Here is a 25,516-nt window from a genome sequence, read left to right as displayed (position 1 = left end):
AGAGACACCACAAACATCTCTAGACACTGACATTGTCCACAGGGGTGGGTGGAAGGAGGGAGTAAATCAGCACCAGAAGGGAATCACTGCTCGAACAACTGAAAGTTCTTAAATCAGGTCCCCCACACACCCTTCGTAATGCGCCTAAGGACCAGAGGTTCACAACTGTGGATGCTGACGGTTTAGCAAGAAAATGTGAGCACGCAGTGGAGGGAAAATTACTAACTGAATAGAGAAGACAATGGTATAGATATCTAACAAACCATATGAGCTATCACATATGTTTCAGGGTTAAATAATTTTTTTTGTATGTGTGAGGAAGATCAGCCCTGAGCTAACATCTGTGCTAATCCTCCTCTTTTTGCCAAGGAAGACCAGCTCTGAGCTAACATCTATTGCCAATCCTCCTCCTTTTTTTCCCCCAAAGCCCCAGTAGGTAGTTTTATGTCATAGTTGCACATCCTCCTAGTTGCTGTTTGTGGGATGCGGCCTCAGCATGGCCGGAGAAGCGGTGCGTTGGTGCACGCCCGGGATCCGAACCCAGGCCACCAGTAGCAGAGTGCACACACTTAACGGCTAAGCCACGGGGCCAGCCCTCAGGGTTAAATATTTAACCACACATTTTTTCAAAGTGTCACATTGTGTGAAATTCATAGTTTTAGTGAATGAGCCAAGGAGAATTAGCCAGAGGTGATACCTGATCCTGGCTCAGCTTTCAAATCCGGCTCCGTGCCCCAAGTCATTAGATGGATCCGGGTTACATTGGATCAAGGTAATGGTTACTTCTGGGAAACAGAGACACTGAGGTGGCCCAGTCCTTGATGGGTCCAACTTCCTCCTCTCCTCACCTGTCCCCTCCTATTGTGACTCCAAAGTCCTCATCCAGGAACATGCAGAAGGTGATTTCAGATCAACGCCTGGTTTTTGTGTTGGGTTTGAACCCTGCCTTTACTAATGATTCTAATTTAAATGATCTTCTCTGTCTAAATATACCTAATAACGAAACATGTACTATTATCAGTGAATTTTTTGTAAAGATTCAAAATGTCATAAGAAACAGTTACACAACAATTAATTAAGCACCTACTGCTCCCTGTCGTCACACAAATACCAGAGGTGCAGAGCCATGCCCTGAAGGAGCATGAACAGGGAGGAACGGGCCGTAGGATCGTGCCCTGGGCTGTCAGGAGAGAGCTGCACATGGAGAACCACAGGGTCCTCGGAAGGTAGAGACCCCCAGAGATTCAGGGACCAGGAAAGGGCACAAGAAGTGGGCTGTCTTGGATGTGGCATCAAGAATGAATAAGGAGTTTGAACTCAGTGGGACTGAGGCATGGACAGCGGGGTAGGGAAGTTCACAGGGACCAAAGGCCTCAAGAGGAAAACTGTGGGGCCTGCACAGAAATCAACCTGGAGTTCACCCAGGGCAGTTGTGGGAGTCAAGGTCAGAAGGATCCATCTGAGCCATAAAGTGAAGGTCCATAAGAGTCAAACTAAGAAGCTCAATAGTGTTGAGACCTCTCTTGAGCCAGAACATCTGGTTCCTTACGCTGGCTCTGCCATCCATGAGCTGTGTGCCCTTGCTCAAGTGTGCCCTTACTTGACCTCTCTTGTCTCATTGTCGGCATATGAGGAGAAATGAAATGCCCAGCTCGTGGGGAGGGTGACCACACATCTCAGTTTGCTCAGGACAATCCTGGTTTATGTTGCTATCCCAGCATTCCACCCATTTAGTGACCTCTTTCACCCTCTAAGTTGCCCTAGTTTGGTCAATAAATTTCATCAGCTCACTTAGACCTTACCTTACTCATTGGATGGTTGTTGTGAAGATTAAAAGATTTTCGCCAGTGCCTTATATCAAGTAAGTGCTGTGTAACTGTTTGACACTCACGTTTTATTCAATTTTGAAAACAAGTAAACATGCGTTAGTACTGGATATTGAGAAAATAGGCCAACAGTATGTAGGATATGTTTGAGAGAGAATACAGTGCTTTATTTTCAAACTTAGGACTTGGACTTCAGATCTGAACGTGATGATTTCTAGATCTTTTAGAGAATGTGAAGTAGAAGCAGAGTCTTCAGTCGTCTATAATGCTCCTAGTGGTCCTTCAAGGTTTAGCATAACAACTTCCTCATTTTTATAAAATTAATTGCTGGCAGCTGACATGTAGATAGCACCTACTCAGTGCCAGCCCTGTTCTGAAGACTTACGCGTTGTAACTCATTCAGGCCTCACGACAATCCTAGGACTATTCCAAATGTACCAAGAGACACAGCTGTGAAATCTCCACACCAGGCTGAGCCCAAGGCAAGGGAGATGCCCAGTCTAGGAATGGCCTGGACACCATGAACAATGGACATCTCACTGACAGCCAAGACGTCCCCAACGAGGGCCTTTCCTCAAGTTTCTGCCCTGGGCAAGTAACTCTCCACCCTTGGTCTAGACTTGAGCATGATCTTAAGGAAGAAGAGGTTCACCTCCAAAGAACATGCCTGAGGTTAATGTCCCAACAGCCTTGGAAGTGAGGGATAGAACCAGTTTTACAGAGTGAGTGAAAAAAGGAAATATAGCATCTCTTACCCAAATGCTGTGGGACTGATTCGTATGAGTAACTTACAATTTAAAAAAAAAAAAAACTTAAAGATTGTCTCAATTGCAAAATAACTGTTTTGTAGGCTTTTCTGCCAATGCATGAGTCACTGAGAAAAAATAGCTCTCACTGAATGTTATTACTTTTATTAAGTATGGTAAGGCCTCAAATGAGCAAAATATTAGTGTGAGTATATCTCAGGTCATGTATGAGCCTGAGGACAGGCCAAATATAATTCCCTCTTACTGTGTACTTTACCACAAGACACAGGTATTCAGGGTGAAATCTGTGAATAATTCACCTCTACACCATAGTTTGTCATAGTAGGTGATCAATAAATGTCACACAAACACCAAAACTGAAGGCCACTTCACTCCTCTATTTTCTGACCTCAATGTAAGGACCTGAGTCAAAGTTCCTTTTGGGAAGAGAAAAAATCAGGCCAGAACACAAGTATTCTGACCTTTTGGTTTCTTGTTTCTCCTTGTAAATACTGACTTGCAAATGAGCTTTTGAGAGCTGAATTATTATTTGATTTACCTGAAAATGATCAGCATCAGTTGTATGGAGAAAACAAAGAAGTAAAGGAAACATACCTCTTTACTGTGGGCACCATGTACATGATGTGGGAATTTGTTTTGCTGAGTAAGAAACCTTTGAAGGTCCCACTGACCCAGCAGGTGACAGGGCAGGTCCATAACAACTGGGGGACCAGGAAGAGTCCCCATTAACTCCTGGCCAAGGACACAATCTCCCCTTTCATTACCTAAATCCTTCACTTGCCTTTGGAATGAAGATCATCAACAATGGTCAATTGAAGAAAGTACACACATGTGAACATAATTTTCTTCTGTATTTCTAGCATTTTCCTAAATCAGTATTGTTCTTGGCAGCTTATGCTCCAGCTGAACAATGGAATGAAATGAGTCCCAAATAATCTAGACAGAAAATAATACATTCAGAGGTAATTAACTATTGACTCTTCTCTCTGGCTCTCTCATCTGTTCCTTTTTTTTTAACCTGAGCCAACTTTGTTTCTCTAGTTCCTATAACCTTCATATCATCCCTGCTTAAACTGAAGTGGCTTTTCTCTCCTATGAGATTGTCCTGTCCCTTTCTTGACAACAAGAGGCACACTTTCCTTACCTTGCCAAGTGCCATCTGCTCTCAGACCTCTGTACTTACTGTTCCCTCCGCCTAGAACACTCTTCCTCAGCTCTTCCCCTGGACATCACTGTCTACTCATCCAAGCTTAAAAGTCACTCCTCCTATAGCTTTGCCCAGACCTCTGTGCAGGACTCTGCCCCTGGGGATTGTGTTGTGTTCCTTACACAGTCACTGTCCAATATCACTCACTTGGTTATAAGCTTGTTTGTTTCCTCCCTGGTAAGAGGTGAGCTCCATGGAGCGAGGTCCTCCTCTAACATGTTCCTACAACTCAATCTGTGGCACAGAGAACGGCCCAGTCATAGGAGAAGCTCATGGTTATTGCTGAACAATGAATTGATGGATGGATGGATGGATGGATGGATGGACGGACGGACGGATGGTTGGAAGAATGGATGAAATCCCATTTATTCATGATTATCCTTTTCTAAGCCTTGTGATAGGCTTTTTACATAGAGTGTCTGTCGTCCTTACAAAACCAGGCACAGTATCTTTTATGCCCATTTTAGAAATGAGGAAAAGGAAACTCAGAATGACCAGCACTTTGACTTGCCCAAGGACACTTCATGATTAGATGTTGCATCCAAGATTCAAACCCACACCTGCATGAGCCCAGATCTCATCACCATTCCACCACTCAGCACTGCCTCCCCTAAGCAATCAGTTATTGTACTTCTTCATGTCATCCTTTCAATCATCCTTTTCAACTGGAAAAAAAACCCTCAACAGCCAACAACAACTAAAAGAAAATTAATTCATAGATTTATAATAGAATGAATTTATGAAATTGTTAACTAAGCAAGTTATTCTTTGTTAAAACAACTTTCCCAAACTTCAAGCACCTCAGAGAAGTGTCTAATGGGTGAGGGAAGTCTGCCTCCTGGAGGAAGTCTGTGGTATTGCACCAAACCCTGGTGTATGGTAAACCAGCAGGAATAGACCCAGGGCATGAAGATTGTTGTACCTTAAAGAAGGAGAAGAAGAGGACAGAGAGGAGGAGGAGATAATGACAACGAAAATAATAATAAAAACCACAAGGATGACAACACAGGCTCACAATGGTGTAATTTGCTTTAGTATTTAGAAAACACGTTTGCATTAATTTTGTCTATGTACTATTATTGCGGTTCCAAAATTGTTTGAGGTCCAAAATAGTTTGGGTCCAAAAATCTCTGCCTCCTTGATTTCTACAAACAGAGCACAGGCAGGCTAGGTTCTGGCTGATTTTTGCTGTCGTTTCCTGGTCCAATGCCAGGTTTACCCTGTGACGCATTTCCTCATTTATGGGAGGGATTAAGATGACAACCAGAAGAATAAAAGGAGGAGTTCTGGGTGCTCCCCTCCAGAGTGAGTTCCTTCATCTCCCTGCCACTTCAGACCACATCCAACAACAGCGGCCTCCACCATGAAGCTGGTGACAGTCCTCATGCTGGTGGCCCTCCCCCTTTACTGCTATGTAGGTGAGTACTGACAGGGAGGACAGGCCTTGAGCTAACGGTTGTTGTCAGGGCCCCTGTGGAAGAATTTCTGGTCCCCAAACCCCTGTATAGGGCATCTCATTTCTCCAGTGTACTTGTTTTTCATGGTTACAGTGTTTGGCTTCTCTGGGCTGTTGAAGGAGGGGAGGTGGGGGAGGGGGACGGGCAGATGTTTTAAGACTTAAAGAAAATCCCAGATCCTGAGTTTACTCCCCTAGAATTGAGAACTCAAGACCATTCACCATAATCTCTCTGAATGTATGTCTCTACTGGGATGTAAGAAGATGACAAAACTAGGTACACCCAAAAAGGGGTCTGTACCTCCATAATTGAGCCCACTTTTTCATGCTTTCATCCCAGGTCCTGGCTGCGCAGTACTTGAGGATGTGGTTGAAGATACAATTGATCTTGCACTGTCCATGACTGAATATCTAGCAGCTCTTCAAGAGTTTGTATCGGATGCTGCCACTGCAAAGGCCGTAGTGGAAGTGAAGCAATGTTTTCTGAATCAGTCAAATGAAACTCTGGCCGATTACAAAAAGATGATGGTAATTTTGGTTTTTCCTTATGTGCCTTTAAACCACTGGACAGGGAGAAGCAGGCTCTAGGTTTATCACAAGTTATGCCAAAGCAACCGTGAACATGCCTTATTTTTATTTCAGTGAACTTAATTTTTGGTGGATGTGAATACTTTGACATCAAGAAAGCCATCAAGGCCCCAGTGCTGATTCACCTCTTCACTTTGTGGAATCTTTAGTGAATGATAAATGAAAAAGACAAAAGAGGGAAACAAAGCTCAGGCAAAGGCTTACCTACACCTCAGCTTTCCAGTACACACACATATGTGCACAAACACACATGCACACACACACACACACACGTGCATACATGCACACACACACACACACACATATTCTATGAATGTTAAATAACATCTGATTCTCAAGAAGTCCCTCACTTGTAGGAGTAATCAGCAAAAACGATCCCCTTCTTCATTGAAACAAATCGTAAAATATTCTTAAGAATTTTTCAATAGAGTCCAGAAAATTCCATCTGAGGAAGATTCCATACATCTTATTAAAAGAATTTAAAAAGCACTTTGAAGCAATCAAAATTTGTTAGCATAAGGGATTGTATTCCTTGACTGTTTACTTAAAAACCCCATGAATGACAAGTGCAGATCATGGGTATGAATCCACCATGGGTGATGGAATTTTGGAAAACAACAATCAGTAGTTTAACAATGAATAATTCTTTCTAATTACCAATAGATATTGTTTAGTTTTTTTCTAGCATTTATTCCCTATCTTAGTATTTTATTTAAAACATTCTAGAGTAGACAGTGTAGAAATATTTCCAAAAGCATAAAGAGAAACGTGTACATCACTAAGGAGATTCTGACACAGTGTACAGCATGGATGAACCTTGAGGACATTGTGATAAGTGAAATAAGCCAGTCACAAATAGACAAATATTGCGTGACTCCACTTATATCCGGTTTCTAGAGCAGTTAATCTCATAGAAATAGAAGGTAGAATAGTTGTTTCCAGGGATTGGGTAGTGAGGAAAATGGGAGTTGTTTTAACAGGTGTAGAGTGTCACTTTAGCAAGAGGAGATTGGCTGCACTACAAAGTGAATATACTAAACACTATTAAACTGTATATTTAAAATGGTGAAAATGGTAAATTTTATGTTATGTCTATTTACCATACTTAAAATTTTTTTAAGTGAACAGCTCCTGCAATTAATGAAGATGGGATTTTTTTCTTTAAAAACCTAGATTGGGGGGCTGGCCTGGTGGCATACTGGTTAAGTTTGTGCGTTCCGCTTTCGTGGCCGAAGGTTCACAGATTCAGGTCCCAGGCATGGACCTATGCACCAGTTATCAAGCCATGCTGTGGCAATGTCCCACATATAAAGTCAAGGAAGATGGGCACAGATGTTAGCCCAGGGCCAATCTCCCTTAGGAAAAAGGGATGGATTGGCAATGGATGTCAGCTCAGGTCTAATCTTCCTCACCAAGGGAAAAAAAACCTAGAATGGATTAATTGCTTGGAGAGCACATCTCCAATATTTTGTAGACCACAAAGGTAATGGTGGAGGCATCAGACTGTTCTCTATATTCTGACATGAAAGGCCATACAGGAGCTCAAAATATTTACATTTCCTTGGATTTGAGCTGATATTCAACAATTCTATGCTGAAAATTGATAATACACACAGCATATTTGTTGGATAAGTTATTTCAAATAACAGGAAACATGAAGAAAAATTATTAGGGGATCCCTGGTGGGGAAAAGATCTGGAAACACCAGCACCACTTTAGCGTCAATAAATGTCCCATGAATGACAGAATAAATGGCAAGGTAATTCAGACTTTACTTCCAGCACTAACTTTCTTGGGTGTCAGATGTGTGTGGACAAACCCAGGAAAACAATGAGAAGTGTTTGTTTTTCAAAATTTTACTTTATGAGAGAGAATTGACAATCTAAATGATGTCTCTGTTTTTGTTGTACAGCAAACAATATATGAGAGTTTTTGGTGTGCTCTGTATTGACTTTCCACAAGACCTTTGGCTCAGAGGACTACAGAGAATGGTCAGAAACCGACTGTCGATTGCTATAAACCACAACTTTTCTTTCTTTGTTGTCTTTTGATCTAAAAACTGCAGGACAGTTGTTGAAACCTCATTTACATTTTCATTTCAATACAGTATCTGCAAAACCTAAAGTTCTTTTTTTGTTATCTGATTAAAATGGAAGCTTTAGAGAGCCTTATATATCATACATGTGTGTGCTCACATACATACACTCACACACACTATTATTTACTAAGAACTCATGGGTGAGGCTCAGTTCTTGGTGCTTTTGGTGCATCCCCACTGGGGAGGGAGGTGGCCCTGGCTTCCTCTGCTCCTCAGAAATGGGGACTTCAGTCCACCCTCTTTCTCTTGGACCCTGAGAGAAGAGGAAAGGAAGAGATTTGGATGCAGGAACTGGAGATGGATAATAGGAAATGCAGAAGGTTGCATCTGCTCAGAGATGGGCCCTTTCCCATGTGATGAGGGGTATATATTTTTTTCCAGTGAGGAGAGGACATTTTGATGGAGCAGCAGAAGGCCCTGTAGTGGGGAGTCAGGAAGAGAAATATTACTGCAGACACTAAAATTTCCGTTCCCTAGTCGAATGGTCACTGGCTTCGCAGGGAGGAAAGGCCTCAGGATTCTGAGCAATGGCAGCTCCAAGGAGGTACCATCCCAGGAGTGCAGATCAGATGTAAACCTCAAGATTGGGCAGGCCTAGGAATGCCCTCCCCATCCTCGGTCTCAGTACTTTAACCAGTTTGGCCTCCATCTGCCTCGGGACATCACTGTGCTGCCCCAGGGGAGTGAGGGCACAGGTATACATGGTCATGTGTTTCCTGGGGGCACCACTCAGCTGATGATATAGGTGGAGAGTGTCAGTTTGAGGAGGTTTCTGCCGCATTACTATTCAGAGATGAAGTGAATGACAGTGGATTGTTTTGACAGAGCAACTGCCAAACTGTCAGGCAGATGGGAGTGTTGAAAGAAATATTGGATGTGGGCGCAAAGGGAAGCAGCAGTTCCAGAATGCCCATGCCAAGTGGCAGGAATCTGAGGGCCCAAGAACAGGAGGTTGGCTCTGGGGAAGAGCCTGTAGCCAAATATGTCAAATCCATGCAATGGAAATGGGACCCTACCACTAGGGAGACAAGGTAGCTGAAAGCTCCTAAAACTGCCCAGGGAATTAACATTCCAAAGAAAGGGTTCAAAGTAGCTTGAGGGTGTTGAGAAAGTATGAAAAGAGTCTTTGAGGCAAAAGATACCCAGACCAGCCCCTGCCTAAAGACCACTGGGATATTCATCACTGAGCACTGGAGTGTTGACTCAGTGGGTGGGGAGGGGGCGCAAACAACTCCAAGATGGCTCAAGTGAGGAAAACAGAAAAACTTCAGTAGCCTTAGAGGAGCCATCGTGGGTGACTTTCCACTTTCCCAGGGGAAAACCCAACTTAGTCAAGACTCAAACGGAAAAAAGGACATTCAGAGCCATGCTCGGTATTTTGGCTGATGGAGGAGATTACCTCTGCACATTGTTTAGGGGAATATATATCCCATTGGGAATTCCCCAGTGGAATGAAAATTTCCCATCATGGGCATGGATGGATCTGAGGATCTTCATCAAGACTGGATGAAGCATTGTGGGGTCAGAGGTCTGGAGCAGTACTTCACCTCAAGGAACACTAGTGGTAAATGGAAACTGAGCCCAGCACTGATTATGTGAAGAGATCCATGGAGAGCATGAACCCTGACAAGGTTATCACTCCAGGAACTGATCCTTAGCCTCCAATGTCAGTTAGTGGTCTACAGACTGCTGACAGAGAGTTTGCAGGCCCAGGACTCTGAGAGCACTCTGGGTAGAAACTTCATTAAACAGATAGTTGTCAATATTGTCCCAAATCTGGGGAGAGAAATGGATATTCAGATTCATGAAGCCCAAAGAACCCCATCAGGATGGACTGAAAGAAATCTACACTGAGACACATCATAACCAAATTGTCAAAGTCAAAGACAAAGAGAATTTTGAAACTAGCAGTTGAAAAGCAGCTCATCACATAGAAGGAAGTCCCATAAGACTATCAGCAGATGTTTCAGCAGAAAGCTTGCAGACCAGAAGAGAATGGGATGATATATTCAAAGTACTGCAAGAAAATACATCCAACCAAGAATGGTGTACCCATCAAAACTATCCTTAAAAAATGAAGGGAATGATTCAACAATTCTATATTTAAGAAATTGTCATAAGAAAATTAGGAACAATATGCACAACCAATTTTACTGCTGTGTACATATCATTTCAATAGCCATGTGATGGAAGAGTAGACACACCTTAATGATCACACGGCTGAGGATGGGAAACTATATGAGAGGAACTACCAAATTAAAAATAAAAAGGTTTAAAACCAATATGTACTGGAGGACAGCCCTCTTTAAGCCCCAGCTTCAAACCATTCAGCTCTTTAACATCATTATTAGAAAAAAGTTTAAAACCCTTCTGAGACACAAAGGATAGATAAAGACTTTTCCAGACAAACAGAAACTGCAGGATTTTATCACAAGTCAAACTACCTACAAATAACACTAAACACAACTTTTCATGTAGAAACAAAAAGATGCTAAACACCAACATAAAAGCATATGAAAGTATAAAGGTCATGGGTAAAGGTAAATATGTACACAAACACAGAATATTGTAATACTGTAACGGTTGTGTGTAAATCACTTTTAATTGTAGTATAAAATTTAAAAGACAAAAGTACTAAAAATAAGTATAAATACAAAAATTAATTAAGGTATACACAATATAAAAACAGGTAAACTGTGAGGAGGTAGAAGGAAAAGATCAATGAAGAGTTTAGCTCTGCAATTGAAATTAAGTTGTTATGAGGTTCAAATAGACTATTATAAACAGAGTATGCTTTTTGTAAGCTTCATGGTAACCACAAAGAAAATAGCTATAGCAGAGTCAAAAAAGAAAAAGGAATCAAAACAAATTACTACAAAAATATCAATGAATCACAATGAAAAACTACAAGAGACATAAAGACAGACAAAACAATGAAAATCAGAGAGAAAATCATAAGTATAATAGCAACAGTAAATTCTTCAATATCAATAATTACTTTGATCTCTAAATGAATTAAACTCTACAATCAAAAGACATAGCGTGGGGGGCCTCCCCCGGTGGTGTAGCGGTTAAGTTTGCGCACTCTGCTTTGGTAGCCCAGGGTTCGCAGGTTCGGATCCTGGGTGCAGACCAAGGCACCACTTGTCAAGCCACGCTGTGGTGGCATCCCATATAGAGTAGGGGAAGATGGGCATAGATGTTAGCTCAGGACCAATCTTCTTCAGCAAAAAGAGGAGGATTGGCAACAGATGTCAGCTCAGGGCTAATCTTCCTCACACACACAGAAAAAAAGACATAGTGTGACTTAATGGATTAAAAAAAAGATTCAACCAAATGCTGTCTATAAGAGACTCATTTTGTATTTAAGGACACACATAGGCTGAAAGTGAAGGGATGGAAAAAGATATTCCATGCCAGTAGCAACCAAAAGAGAGCAGGGTTGGCAATACTTAGTTCAGATAAAATAGACTTTATCAACAACTGTCATAGGAGACAAAGGTCATTATATAATGATAAAGGTGTCAATTTATCAGGAAATTATGACAATTATAAATACGTATGCACCCAACATCAGGGCATCTAATTATATCATGCAAACATAGACAAAACTGAAAGGAGAAATAGACAGCCATACAATAGTTTTAGGAGACTTTAATACCCTATTCTCAATTATGGATAGAACATCCAGACAGAAAATCAATAGAAAATCTGTGGACTTGAACAACACTATAGGCCAAATGGACCTAATAGACATTACAGAACATTCCACCTAACAGAGGTAGATTATATATTCTCAACTGCACAGGGAACATTTTCCAGGAGTGATCACATTATGTCAAAAAACAAGTCTTAGCAAATTTAACTGAAAATCATACCAAGTGAAATCATACCAAGAATCTCTTCCCACCACAGTGGAATAAAACTAGAAATCAATCACAGAGGTATGAAATAATGGGCCATATATATTGGTCTCTGCCCATGGAACCTGGTAGAGATCCTAAGACCCTTGTAATTTCCTTAGAGTTAAGAGCACTATGAGTATTATTTTTCTAATGTTCGCTCTTTCACCCTGTTTCTTGACACTGAGTTCCTAAATCCCTTGAAATTCCCTAGGTAATAGAAGCATATTTTGTTCTAATGAGTTAACTCTTGGTGGGCTCCTGGATAACTTTGGGATGGTGGCTGGTTACCAGAAGACCAAGCCATGCTTAGAAGCCTGGAGCTTTCAGACCCATCCCATTCTTCATGGAAGGGAGACAAGCTGGACATTGAGTTAATGATCAATCATGCCTTTGTGAAGAAGCCTCCAAAAATCCCGGTAGTATGGTCTTTAGGGAGATTCCGGGTTGGTGAACACATAGAGTTGCTGGGAGATTATCACACCGGGAGAGGGCCTGGAAGCTCTGAACCCCTTCCCAAATTCCAGGCCCCTTCCCCTATGCATATCTTGCATCTGGCTGCTCCTGAGTTAGATCTTTCTTTTTTTGGGTCGGGGGGAAAGATTCGCTCTGAGCTAACACCTGTTGCCAATCTTCCTCTTTTTTTTTTTTTTTGCTTGACAAAGATTAGCCCTGAGCTAACATCTGTGCCAATCTTCCTCTATTTTGTATGTGAGTCGCCACCACAACATGGCTTTGATGAGTGGTGTAGGTCCATGCCTGGGATCTGAACCTGTGAACTCAGACCTCCAAAGCAGAGCACGCCAGATTTAACGACTATACCATGGTGCCGGCCCTCCTGAGTTATATGCTTTTATTAAAAAAGTGGGTAATCTGGTAAGTAAAATGTACTCGTGAGTTCTGTTAACCATTCTAGCAAATGAATCAGATCTTAGGAGCAGGATGTGGGAACCTCTGATTTACAACTGGTTGGTTGGAAGCACAGGAAACAACCTGGACTTGTGATTGGCATCAGAAGTGGGGGGATGTTCTATGGAGCTGAGTCCTTAACATGTAGGATCTGATGCTATCTCCAGGAGACAGTGTCACAATTGACTTAAGTTGTAGGACACCCAGCTCGTGTGGGAGAATTGACTGATGTGTCCGATGTGAGAAGTACTGTGCATGTGAGTAAAGGAGGAACACACGAGCAGTTTTCCCACCCAAGACGGAAAACTGTAACATTGGTAAATATGTGGAAATTAAAGAACACACTCTCCAACAACCAATGGGTCAAAGATGAAATCAAAAAGGAAAGTATAAAGTACCATGTGAACTTTGTGGATCTTCTGTGGATTCCTCTGTGATTCAGTATATTGGACAAAAGCCACATTTGCAGGTGTTCTTTTACAAACACTTCTCTACTTTGGTCAATTTCTGAGATGGTTGGGGGAGATGCTCTTGTGCTTCCTAGACACTCTCTGGTTTGATTGAGAGGATCATGATCTGCAAGGCACATCCTTAATCTCTTGAAATATCATCCTAGAATGATATCATCTTCCTCTATCTTCTTCTATTGACATTGTCTTCTTACAGACAACTTTGGACACATCAGGATGCCTGGAGGCACTAAGCGCTCTGATCACCTCAATCCCATGTGCACTGAGCTGCATCCCTGACAAGGGCTTGTCCTCCTTTGTTTTGTTTTTATTCTTGAGTTTTTTTCCATCTCAATGTAAGGTGATTAAAAATCAACAACCCGCTAGGCAGACCTTGGACTACATTCTTTACCCAACCTTGAATATGATGGCCTGTCTGTTTCTCCTGCAGGAATGTCAAATGCTCTTAGAGGAAAACCAGCCCCAAATGTGGGAATCTCTTCCCAATGCCTATTTCCTTCCTAGATATCGGCCTAGTAATTCTTCGTGCTCTTGATAGCACTGTATGTATTTTCTCCAGCTTTTCTTGTTGTCTTCAGCAAGATGTTTGTCAATTTATCCATTTATAATTAGCAGATCCCTGGTGCATCTGTCGTGTTTTTCTGTGATTTTTCCTGCCTGTCTTCCTTCTTTTGCACTGAATGGAATGTTTTTCTTTTTTTTTTTTTTTAATTTTTTGTTTATTGCAGTAACATTGGTTTATAACATTGCAAAAATTTCAGGTGTACGTCATTGTACTTCTATTTCTGCATAGATTACATCATGTTCACCACCCAAATACTAATTACAACCCATCACCACACACATGTGCCGAATTATCCCTTTCACCCTCCTCCCTCCTCCCTTCCTCTCTGGTAACCACCAATCCAATCTCTGTCCCTATGTGTTTGTTTATTGTTGTTATTATCTACTACCTAATGAAGGAAATCATACGGTATTTGACCTTCTCCCTCTGACTTATTTCACTTTGCATTATACCCTCAATGTCCATCCATGTTGTCACAAATGCCTGGATTTCATCGTTTCTTATGGCTGAGTAGTATTCCATTGTGTATATATACCACATCTTCTTTATCCATTCGTCCCTTGATGGGCACTTAGGTTGCTTCCAAGTCTTGCCTATTGTGAATAATGCTGCAATGAACACAGGGGTGCATGTACCTTTGCAAATTGGTGTTTTCAAGTTCTTTGGATAAATACCCAACAGTGGAATAGCTGGATCATATGGTAGTTCTATCCTTGATTTTTTGAGGAATCTCCATACTGTTTTCCATAGTGGCTGCACCAGTTTGCACTCCCACCAGCAGTGTATGAGAGTTCCCTTCTCTCCACATCCTCTCCAACACATGTTGTTGCCTGTCTTGTTAATTATAGCCATTCTGACGGGCGTGAGGTGATATCTCATTGTAGTTTTGATTTGCATTTCCCTGATAGTTAGTGATTTTGCACATCTTTTCATGTGTCTGTTGGCCATCTGTATATCTTCTTTGGAGAAATGTCTGTTCAGGTCTTTTGCCCATTTTTTAATTGGGTTGGTAGTTTTTTTGTTGTTGAGATGCATGAGTTCTTTAAATATTTTGGAGATTAAGCCCTTATCAGATGTATGGTTTGCAAATATCTTCTCCCAATTGTTAGGTTGTCTTTTCGTTTTGTTGATGGTTTCCTTTGCTGTGCAGAAGCTTTTTAGTTTGATGTAGTCCCATTTGTTTATTTTTTCTATTGTTTCTCTTGCCCGGTCAGATGTGGTGTTTGAAAAGATGTTGCTAAGACCGATGTCGAAGAGCGTACTGCCTATGTTTTCTTCTAGAAGTTTCATAGTTTCAGGTCTTACATTCAAGTCTTTAATCCATTTGGAGTTAATTTTTGTGTATGGTGTAAGGTAAGGGTCTACTTTCATTTTTTTGCATGCGGCTATCCAGTTTTCCCAACACCATTTGTTGAAGAGACTTTCTTTTCCCCATTGTATGTTCTTGGCTCTTTTGTCAAAGATTAGCTGTCCATAGACGTGTGGGTTTATTTCTGGGCTTTCGATTCTATTCCATTGATCTGTGTGTGTGTTTTTGTGCCAGTACCATGCTGTTTTGGTTACTATAGCTTTGTAGTATATTTTGAAATCAGGGAGTGTGATACCTCCAGCTTTGTTCTTTTTTCTCAGGATTCCTTTAGCTATTCGGGGTCTTTTATTGTTCCATATAAATTTTAGGATTCTTTGTTCTATTTCTGTGAAAAATGTTGTTGGAACTTTGATAGGGATTGCACTGAATCTATAGATGGCTTTAGGAAGTATAGACATCTTAACTATGTTAATTCTTCCAATCCAAGAGCACGGAATATCTTTCCATTTCTTTGTGTCTTCTTCAATTTCTTTCAGAAATGTTTTATAGTTTTCGTTGTACAGATCTTTCACCTCTTTGGTTAAGTTTATTCCTAGGTATTTTATTCTTTTTGTTGCAATTGTAAATGGGATGCTATTCTTAATTTCTCTTTCTGCTACTTCGTTGTTAGTGTACAGAAATGCAACTGATTTTTGTATGTTGATTTTGTATCCTGCAACTTTACCATATTCGTTTATTACTTCTAAAAGTTTTCTGGTGGATTCTTTAGGGTTTTCTATATATAAAATCATGTCATCTGCAAATAGTGACAGTTTCACTTCTTCCTTTCCAATTTGGATCCCTTTTATTTCTTTCTCTTGCCTGATTGCTCTGGCTAGGACTTCCAATACTATGTTAAATAGGAGTGGTGACAGTGGGCATCCTTGTCTGGTTCCTGTTCTTAGAGGGATAGCTTTCAGTTTTTCACCATTGAGGATGAGATTAGCTGTGGGTTTCTCTTATATGGTCTTTATTATGTTGAGGTATGTTGATGTTTGTCAATTTATCCATTTATAATTAGCAGATCCCTGGTGCATCTGTCGTGTTTTTCTGTGATTTTTCCTGCCTGTCTTCCTTCTTTTGCACTGACTGGGATGTTTTTCAAATCCATTTGTCTTCTACCAGTCTGAAACTTGTACGCGCTCCAAACTTATACTATTTTCATGCATAGATACCATTTTTGCTTTACTTTTTTTAATTTTTTTACGCTCTTTGACTCCAGGTACTCAGTCAACACTACTCCACAGTTTAGGGTCTCCCTTCATTATTGACTCATTTGAGGTCTCTCCTGTTGTATTTACTTATATATTCCTTCTTATTTCCATTTTCCTCCACTGTTCAATGGGATTATCAATGTCTTACAGTTTTTCTGATTTCACAAGAGGTTGGTATTAACCTGTAAGGAAGGTTTATCTGCCTGTGGGTACATTCATGAAGCTGATCATTTCTGTTCTCATTTTATGCCAAAGTCACATGAAGGTCAGTAGACCGGAGTAATAGAGCTCTGCAGCCTGGGTTCACAATTGCCATGTCATGTTTTGTGGCACTTAGGTGAGCTCCTAGAATCTTGTTTTCTTTTAATTCAGACTCCTTCTTAGGAGTGTATCCTCAACAGAAGAGACATTCTGCCTTCCACTAGCTAGCCCAAAAATAATTTAATTGGGAATTTATACATTCCACTGTACTTGCTGAATTCTTTGCAAATCTGCCCACTGATTTTCTCCTTATCTTAACTTCCTCATCATCATGAAGTGACTGTTTGGTTGGGTTGAGTCATAATAATTGAGACCCTCCCCCACCAAGAGGATTTTTTTTTTTTTTGGCTGGGGAAGATTCACCCTTGGGTAACATCTGTTGCCAATCTTCCTCTTTTTTTGCTTGTGGAAGATTAGCCATGAGCTAACAGCTGTGCCAATCTTCCTCTATTTTGTAAGTGGGTCACCACCACAGCATGGCTGACAGTGGTAAAGGTCCATGCCTGGGATCCGAATCTGGGCTGCCAAAGTGGAGCATGCAGAACTTGAATGACTCGACCACAGAGCCAGCCCCCAAAAAGGACATTTTTAACCAGTATTCTAACCTCGACTTAGAGAAAAAGATGAGAGGGCCAACAAGGTCAAATATTTATGTCCTGAGGTAGAATATTCCCTTCTTTGTGGGGAAACTCACTTAGAAGCCCAAATTCAGTTCAGAAACTAGAATCTGGATTCCAGTCAAAAGACTAAAATGAACTTCAATGATACTAATTTGTCTAACAAATATAAAATGAGCATCTGTTATCAACAAAGCATGATTTGGGATACTTTATTGGCTGCAAAACTAAATGACTAACAAAGTCTATGACCTCTGGATGATGCTTTAGTTCCTACGGTTATGGACCAGTGGATACATGCTTTCTGGTCCCAGACTCAGAACCAGTTTTAGTTTCGTCTTTACCCATATCTAGTATCATCTCTGACAATGGTTGAGCTACTATATCCCTTAGGGATTATAAAAGCCTTTTTGTTTATTTTCTATGTCCTTATTTATTTTTATTCTATCTTCTGTTCATTTGTTTTAATGAGTATGAAGTTGTCCCAAAACTGATGTTAAGAATTGATATATTCTTTTATTTTTATTCATATCTTCTCTATATTTTTCTCTGTTTCTGTCCTTTATACTCCAATCCTGGATAGAAAGTCAGTCTCAGTCAGGGGTGAAGACCTTCCATTTCCTGAGCCACTGGAGGCTCCAGGATCATCTACAGTCCCTATTTCTGGGGAAGCACTCTGGTCTTTATGAACTTGTTACTACTTGACCTATCCTTTGTCCAAGCTAGAGGGGTTCATTCAAGTGTATGCTTGTATGTGGGAAGATGTGATGGAGGAAATGTCGAAGTTGGTTAGAGGGAGACAGCAGGACCTTCGGAAACACAGTAAGAGTGTTTTTTTCCCTCAGTTCAAGTGGGGAAAGTAGATTCTTTATTCTTCCCTGCTAAATCTATGGCAGCTGATAATTACCAATTATTGATCCCTAATTCACAACAGTCTCCTTTACCCCTCGTGAGCAAGCGACACTAATAGACCTCTAAGAATTCTAATGACTTCTTATTGACCACAAACCACTCTCTCAGGATTTCTAGTCTACAATGTGTGCATAGTGCCATCTGATACCCCAACTTTCCCACACTGCTGGAATACCGTCTCAACTCCCAAGATAGGTCCTGTCTGCGAATCTGCATAAATCCAGAGATTTCTGCTAGGACGTTAGGCCTCTCTCGCACTTAGGACCCGCGGAGCATTTACATCACGGCTAAGATTTGTTGATTCCTCTTCACTACTCCGCCTCCCCACACACACTTAGGCTGGATCCTATTCCCTATAAAAAAAAATCAGGTGCATATTCCCTAATCTTGGTTTTACCTGGTTACAGTTCCACTTCTTTCCCCAGAAGTTCACATCGCACAGGAGTGAGCATGCAATGCAGTCAGGTCTTCCTGTGTTTTGACTCCGTGTAAACTAGTTGAAGGTTGACTGTTACTCCAACCTAAATGCGTCATTATTTCTCTTCATGTCCTGCCCTCCAAGAAGCCTCCACTGAATGCCCCTTGGTTTAGGTGGCCATTTTCTATGCTCCCATGATTCCTTATGCACATCTCTAGCAAAGCGTTGGAGCATGTCTACTTCCATGTCCTGTTTGGTATTCAAACGTATTCAATACAACAGTGATGAAGGAACATATATATGGATCTGCTTTCATCAGAAGATTGAAAGATCCTTGGATGCACAAATTTTAAATCTTTCAATCACAAGTCTTACACAGTAAGGGAATAATGAGTTTTTCTTAAACTGAATATAAGTTTGAACCTCCAGGTGGCACCATTTCATGTAGAATCTGGACTCTAGGAGAACACTTGCAGTATACCATTGGCCCAGTGGGGGAGCCCTTAAATCCCGTTCTTGGAGGCAATGCTCAAAATGACTAAAATTAAAAGAAAGTTTCGCTGAGGCTTCTATGAGTTCGAAACAGCTCAACTAGCTTATCTCTTCTTCACAAAAAAGAGCTCTGCATTATAGCAGCAGATGTGTAAAACTGCTGTCTCCTCGGATTTCAATGCCACAGAGCAAGAGATAAGAAATCGTGGGCAAGAGATAAGAAATCGTGGACAACATAGGATTATGAATCTATGAGACAGAAGGCAAGTAGAGCCGAGATTACCAGTGTCCATAGTGGGTGGAGGAATAAAGCAGGAGATATATGGTTATGTTGGTGGTTTATAGGAGGAAAAAGTAGTAAAATTTGAAGAATGAATGTAGAGAGGAAGTGAAGATGACTCAAAAGTACTTTATTTGGAGAGGAATGAGACTCCCTCATGGTTCATGTTGCAGGTATAATCTAAACAAGGCACAGTGCTGAGTGTTTAACACACACGCTATTATTTAATCTCTGTGACTTTCAGGTAAGAAAGTATGGTCTCCATTTACTGAGACTTAAAAGGATGAATTGGCTTTCCCTGGCTGACATAGTCTATATAGCCCAGAACTGGAAAAGTAGGTCTGCACTTCAAATTCTTTATTTTACTGATTGGCTCCTCTGCTTCTCCCTATTGATCTTGGGTAGGCATCAGACCCTCAATTAGTGGTGTCCAATAGATGGACAAATTCTAAACTGGGTATAGAAAGCTAGACTAGCTTTTTCCCTTAAACAATACTGGAACATCTTTCTCTCCCATTGCTGCAACTGTCACCTCTGGAATTATCCCCTTCATGTCACTACTAGCAAATCTAAGTGTTTTACTCAAACAAAAACCAAATGTCAAAAAGAGACTTAGAGGGAGTTAAAAAAGCAAACAAACTGCCGTTTGCCATCACAAGCCCAGTTATCTGTGACCGTTATCTGTCAGTCAAAGCTCCTGACCACAAAGGAAATCAACAAATAAAACACCTAAGCTGAGGTTGGATCAAGAACACAGACTGAGCATGAATTTAATCTTTGTCCATCTTCCTTTTAAATCCCAAAATATATAAAAAATGATTTTAAACAACTCTGAAAGAACAAAGCAGTTAACTCAACAGTGTGGTGGAAAAAAGAAAGTGACAGCCTTTGATCAGAAGTATTGAAGATTTCCTGATGGAGAACAGAAAGATGAAACCTGGAAAAACTAAACTAAAGAAAACTGAATTCCAAACACGTGACAGAGGTAAATTCTTTAGAGTGAGGAGATTCTGTGGGAAAGAGGATTTGAGGTTTAGAGTAGGACTTGTATATTTATTAAAGCTGAAAAGAAGAAAGGAGGAGAGCAGAAATGCATAACCAGATGCAGAACAACTACGTCAATCCATCGGTCCTTCCTCAACTTGTGGCTTTACATCCCTCAAAGACAGCAGTAAAAAATTAGACAAGTGATTTTCTGTAAGTACATTAAGACACATGATCAACTGATTAGGCTGAAATAATACAGCATTACATATCATTATACAGTGTCAACTACCATATAAACCAGAGATTGGCCAAATTCTTGAACTATTGGTAAATAGCTCTGATCATATGTTTTTGAAATTGTCAGAGTATTTGTCCAGAGAGTGTAAAACAATGAGGTTTGAAGCTTGTTGATACTCTAATTTTTTCTTTAACTGGCAGTCAGTGTGACGTGTAGCTCTGTCGTGATTGGGCTTCTCTCTTCCCTTTGTAATTCTGCAAACTACACATTATCATATATATATATATAAAAAATGATATGATATATATATATAAATATATATATATATATATCTGGGGGCCGGCCCCGTGGCATAGCAGTTAAGTGCACGCGCTCCGCTGCTGGTGGCCCGGTTCGGGCGTGCACCGACGCACCGCTTGTCAGGCCATGCTGTGGCAGCGTCCCACCTAAACTGGAGGAAGATCGGCATGGATGTTAGCTCAGGGCCAGTCTTCCTCAGCAAAAAGAGGAGGATTGGCATGGATGTTAGCTCAGGGTTGATCTTCCTCACACACACACACAAAAATATATATATATATCATAGATATTATACTATAATGATATATATAAAATGATAATGTGTATATATATACATACATATATATTCATTCATGCTATAAATAGATTTTTCTAGTGTTTATCAGATAGTGTCCAATGAGAGAAATAGAAAATATTCTACATTGAACAGACCAAATTTCATACAGGAATTGGTAATAAAGATGTTTGCAGGGCTGGAGAAGCAAAAAAGAGAATATGGAGGATACCCAATGATCAATAATTGCAGAAAGACACTCCACCACTAGAAGTGGAATAGAAAAAAATGGTGTTGCTCAGACCCCATGACTACAGGTGAAGCTGAAGCTGCTGTTGGGATTGAGCTGGCTGAGCAGGAACCCAGGAGCCCATACATGAGACAGCACTGCGGACACTGCCGTTGCTGGGCTGCTGGTCTACTAGACACACTGCTGCCACAACCACTGCAAGAAGTGACATCAAAGCTGAAAAGACATGATATGCCCTCTTCTCACCTTCAATCTTCCATCAGTGCCTTCCATTGGAGAGCCCAAAAGGCAGCTGGCAAGAGAGTCTGGGATATGTAACCTGCACACTTTCAGTTCTAGCAATTGAAGAATGAGTAGGACAAAGCAACTCCGGGACTAAGAAAATACACACCCTATTTGCCACAGAGAATGTAATCTACAGAGTCTTGGTCTTTTTTTTTTTAGACAATTGAAGGCCATTTGTCTGACCAATGGAAGAATTAATAGCTGATCAGTTTGTTGCCCACAACATGATAAACAAGACTGAATTACCACAATAAATATATCGACTAACCAAGAGACAACTTTATTAGTCAATACCTATGTGCAAGGCACAGCTGGGGTAAGAAAAATTTCTGTCAGGTCTCGCGCCTTATGCCTGACATCCAAAGAGTGGCAGATCTACAATGAGAGAGATTTCCGGGATGATGCTAAGGCTTTGTGAACATAAATATTGGATGGTAATGGATATAAATGAGGGCCAACAACCACAAGGAACAAAGGCTTTTACTGTTCTCTTCACTACAATAGACTTTTGGGGAAGGAAAGGCTTTCCAGTGAGCAAACTATAGATTTAAGCAAAGCAAATAGTCTTGAGGATCCTACAGCGAGTATTGGATCAGCAGTTTCCTGGTCCTCCTCACAAGCCCTGGAGTTATTTGGCCTCCTTATCGATGCAGTTCTTCCAGAATTCATTAAAAAAAAACATATTCAATCTGTCACAGATACCAAAGTGCAACCCCTTCCTTCTCTAGGGTAAAGATGGAGAATATCCGCTTATTTTCATCATCATAAGTGGCACCCGCATGTGCAGAAGACTCAAACTTCCCTTATTCAGGAGGTACCTTTGATGGGGTTGTGGTTTGCTGTCCTAAAGTGTCTCATTTACATGTGGGGCAGACTTAGAATTTGGTGCACATGCCCCAGGATGCTCCAGCACACCGGATGGACTGTGAGGACGGTCAAGAAGAGTTGTTAGGACATGACTTTTTTTGCTGCAAGGCAGGTCTCCTTCTGGAATCACTTTACGTATGATCAGTTCCCCACATAGAACAAATATATTGGAACACAGTCTCTCATTGGTCTGTCAGTCTTGACTCCTGCTGAAAAGAACTTAAGATGTAGGGAGAATCCCTGACATTCAAGCGTCTTCTTTATGGTGAAGGAACCCTCCGGAACACTGCCTGGAGATCTCATGGCCCATGGCAGTCTCATATGGGCAGTGCTCCTCATTTCATTTGAATGCAGCCTCGTGTTCTTCTTGACATGGGAGAGTTTGAGGCCACTAGAGACTCATTCATTGTAGTTTATTTATTCCCTACATTGTCACTGGTTTTATGTGTGAACTTTCCAGAGCTCTAGGGAGGTGGGGGAGTGGGATACGTGAGTATAATTTGATGTTTAAGGCTTTGGATTTCTGCTGGATAATTTGTTCCATATATTGAAACCCTTGGCCTGAGTCTTTGTGAGTAGAATTCTCCAAAAGAATGTATACTAAAGCAAATCCAGTAACACATCAACAAGTGCATCTGGGTAAAGGTATACAGGTCTTCTTATACTACACACACTATCACAATGATTCCATAAGTCAAAGCTAATTCCTAACGGAAAGTTGAAAATTGTATTAGTGAAGCAAAAAGTACTGTGATGAGAACAGCTTCTGCCTTCTCAGGAGAGAAGGTCTTAGGCCATCTAGAGAGTGTCATGATATAGCTGTCATGGGAGAACCCATTGATGGGGGAAGGTATATGAGGTCAGCTTACAGCTGGATGAAGGATTCTCAAACTAGGTTATGTCTTAACTGATAGCTGGAATGGATTCCCAGCATTATGAATAGCACAAATAGGGCAGTGCAAGCAATGAGAAACTGTTATGGAAAATTCCAAACATTTCTGATATTTTACTACCTTCTTCATCCTAGGTTGTGACACAAAAAAGAGATTTAGATATCACACAACCATCACTTCGTGACAATAAGGTGAAGGAAACAATCTCTGATGCCCAATGGCCTTTTCCAAGCCGTGGGCCTCCGTCTGCAGCTCAGAGCTTGTAGCAAACAATGCACGCATTACGTGTTGAGAGTTGCTGACAGGCAGGCTTTGGAAGTAGTAAGGAGTGGTTCCATCAGCTCACACATTTCCTTGAGGAAACTCAGGACATAAATCTCATAGACTCACAGTGCACAATGGCAAGGGAAGAAGTAATGAGATGGCTTCGAGGAGAACATATTGTAATCGAGGAGTTTGTAAGACGAGGTACATCAGTGATTTGGGCACCAGCAGAGATGCTTGCAACTTTGGATAAAGACCAGACAGATATATTTCTGTTTTGATACGTCCTAAATATGTGAAGATAAGTATTATTGACAAATCCATCTCTTAATGAATGGAATGAGGACTCTTTGATTTTATATATACTTGGATACTGTGATTTATTGCTAAAATGAGAAAATTTTATTCATGGCTTTCATTTTCATACATGTCAACTCTGAAAACACTTGTCACTTGAATTTGTAGTTATAGAAACAATGAGATTTGTGATAGAAACGTCACCTGATTCTTCAAATTCCTCTGAGCTATAAAATAGAAATGACATGGGAATGTATCACTCAAAATTATTACTATTTTTTAATTATTTTATTGAGGTGACATTGGTTTATAACATTGTGTAAATTTCAAGTGTGCCTAATTATATATCAGTTTCTGTATAGACTGCATCGTATTCACCAACAATAGTCTAGTTTTTATCTGTCACCGTACATGTGTGTGGCCCCTTTACTCCTTTCACACTCCCCCCAGTCCCTTCCTCTCTGGTAATCACTGATTTCTTCTACTTATCCAAGAGTTTGTTTATCTTTCACATATGAATGAAATCATATGGTGTTTGTCTTTCTCTGTCTGGCTTATTTCACTTAGCATAATACCCTCAAGGTCCATCCATGTTGTTGCAAATGGCAAGATTTGTCTTTTTTATGGCTGAGTAGTATTCCATTGTGTATATATATCACATTGTCTTTATCCATTCATCTGTTGATGGGCACTTGAGTTGCTTGCAAGTCTTGCCTATTGTGAATAATGCTTTGATGAACATAGGTATGCATAAATCTCTTTGAATTGTTGATTTCATGTTCTTTGGATAAATAACCAGTAGTGGGATATCTGGATCATATGGTATTTCTACTTCTAATTTTTTGAGAAATCTCCATACTGTTTTCCATAGTGGCTGCACCAGTTTACATTCCCACAGTGTATGAGAGTTCCCTTTTCTCCTCATCATCTCCAACATTTCTTATTTCTTATCTTGTTAATTAGAACCATTCTGACAGGTATAAGGTGATATCTCATTGTAGTTTTGATTTGCATTTCCCTAATAATTAGTGATGTTGAATATCTTTTCATGTGCCTGTCAGCCATCTGTATATGTTCTTTGGAAAAATGCCTGTTCATATCCAGGCCCATTTTGGGATTGGGTTTTTTTTGTTGTTGTTGTTGTTGAGTTGTATGAGTTCTTCACGTACTTTGGAAATTAACCCTTTGTCCAATATATGTGTTGCAAATATTTTCTCCCAGTTGGTGGGTTGCCTTTTCATTTTTTTCATGGTTTCCTTTGCCGTGCAGAAGCTTTTAGTCTAGTGTAGTCCCATTTGTTTATTTTTTCTTTTCTTTCCCCGCCTGAGGAAACATGGTATTCAAAAAGATACTACCAAGATTGATGTCAAGGAGTGCACTGGTTATATATTCTTCTAGGAGTTTTATGATTTCAGGTCTTACATGCAAGTCGTTAATCCATTTTGAGTTAATTTTTGTGTATGGTGTAAGGTAATGCTCTACTTTCATTCTTTTGCACGTGCCTGTCCAGTTTTCCCAGCACCATTAATTGAAG

General features: G+C 40.6%; 1 protein-coding gene across 1 annotated transcript; it reads left to right on the top strand.

Annotated features, from left to right (window-relative positions):
* Window positions 1-5,163: 5,163 nt before the first annotated feature.
* LOC131395511 (mammaglobin-B-like) lies at window positions 5,164-7,957 on the top strand. Its single transcript, XM_058527378.1, has 3 exons — window positions 5,164-5,218; window positions 5,597-5,784; window positions 7,757-7,957. Exons 1-3 carry the CDS (start codon window positions 5,164-5,166, stop codon window positions 7,793-7,795), a joined length of 282 nt encoding a protein of 93 aa, XP_058383361.1. The 3' UTR covers window positions 7,796-7,957.
* The last annotated feature ends 17,559 nt before the right edge of the window (window positions 7,958-25,516 follow it).

This window comes from Diceros bicornis, chromosome 31 (assembly GCF_020826845.1).
Source record: "Diceros bicornis minor isolate mBicDic1 chromosome 31, mDicBic1.mat.cur, whole genome shotgun sequence".
Taxonomy (NCBI): Eukaryota; Metazoa; Chordata; class Mammalia; order Perissodactyla; family Rhinocerotidae; genus Diceros; species Diceros bicornis.
The sequence above is the reverse complement of the archived record's forward strand: the minus strand, read 5'-3'. Positions and strand labels throughout refer to the sequence as shown.

Excerpts from the sequence above, each read along its gene's own strand:
- LOC131395511 (XM_058527378.1), top strand. The coding sequence starts at position 5,164 with ATGAAGCTGGTGACAGTCCTCATGCTGGTGGCCCTCCCCCTTTACTGC. Across the intron at positions 5,219-5,596 it reads CCCCCTTTACTGCTATGTAG|GTCCTGGCTGCGCAGTACTT; the intron begins GTGAGTACTGAC and ends CTTTCATCCCAG. Across the intron at positions 5,785-7,756 it reads CCGATTACAAAAAGATGATG|CAAACAATATATGAGAGTTT; the intron begins GTAATTTTGGTT and ends TTTGTTGTACAG.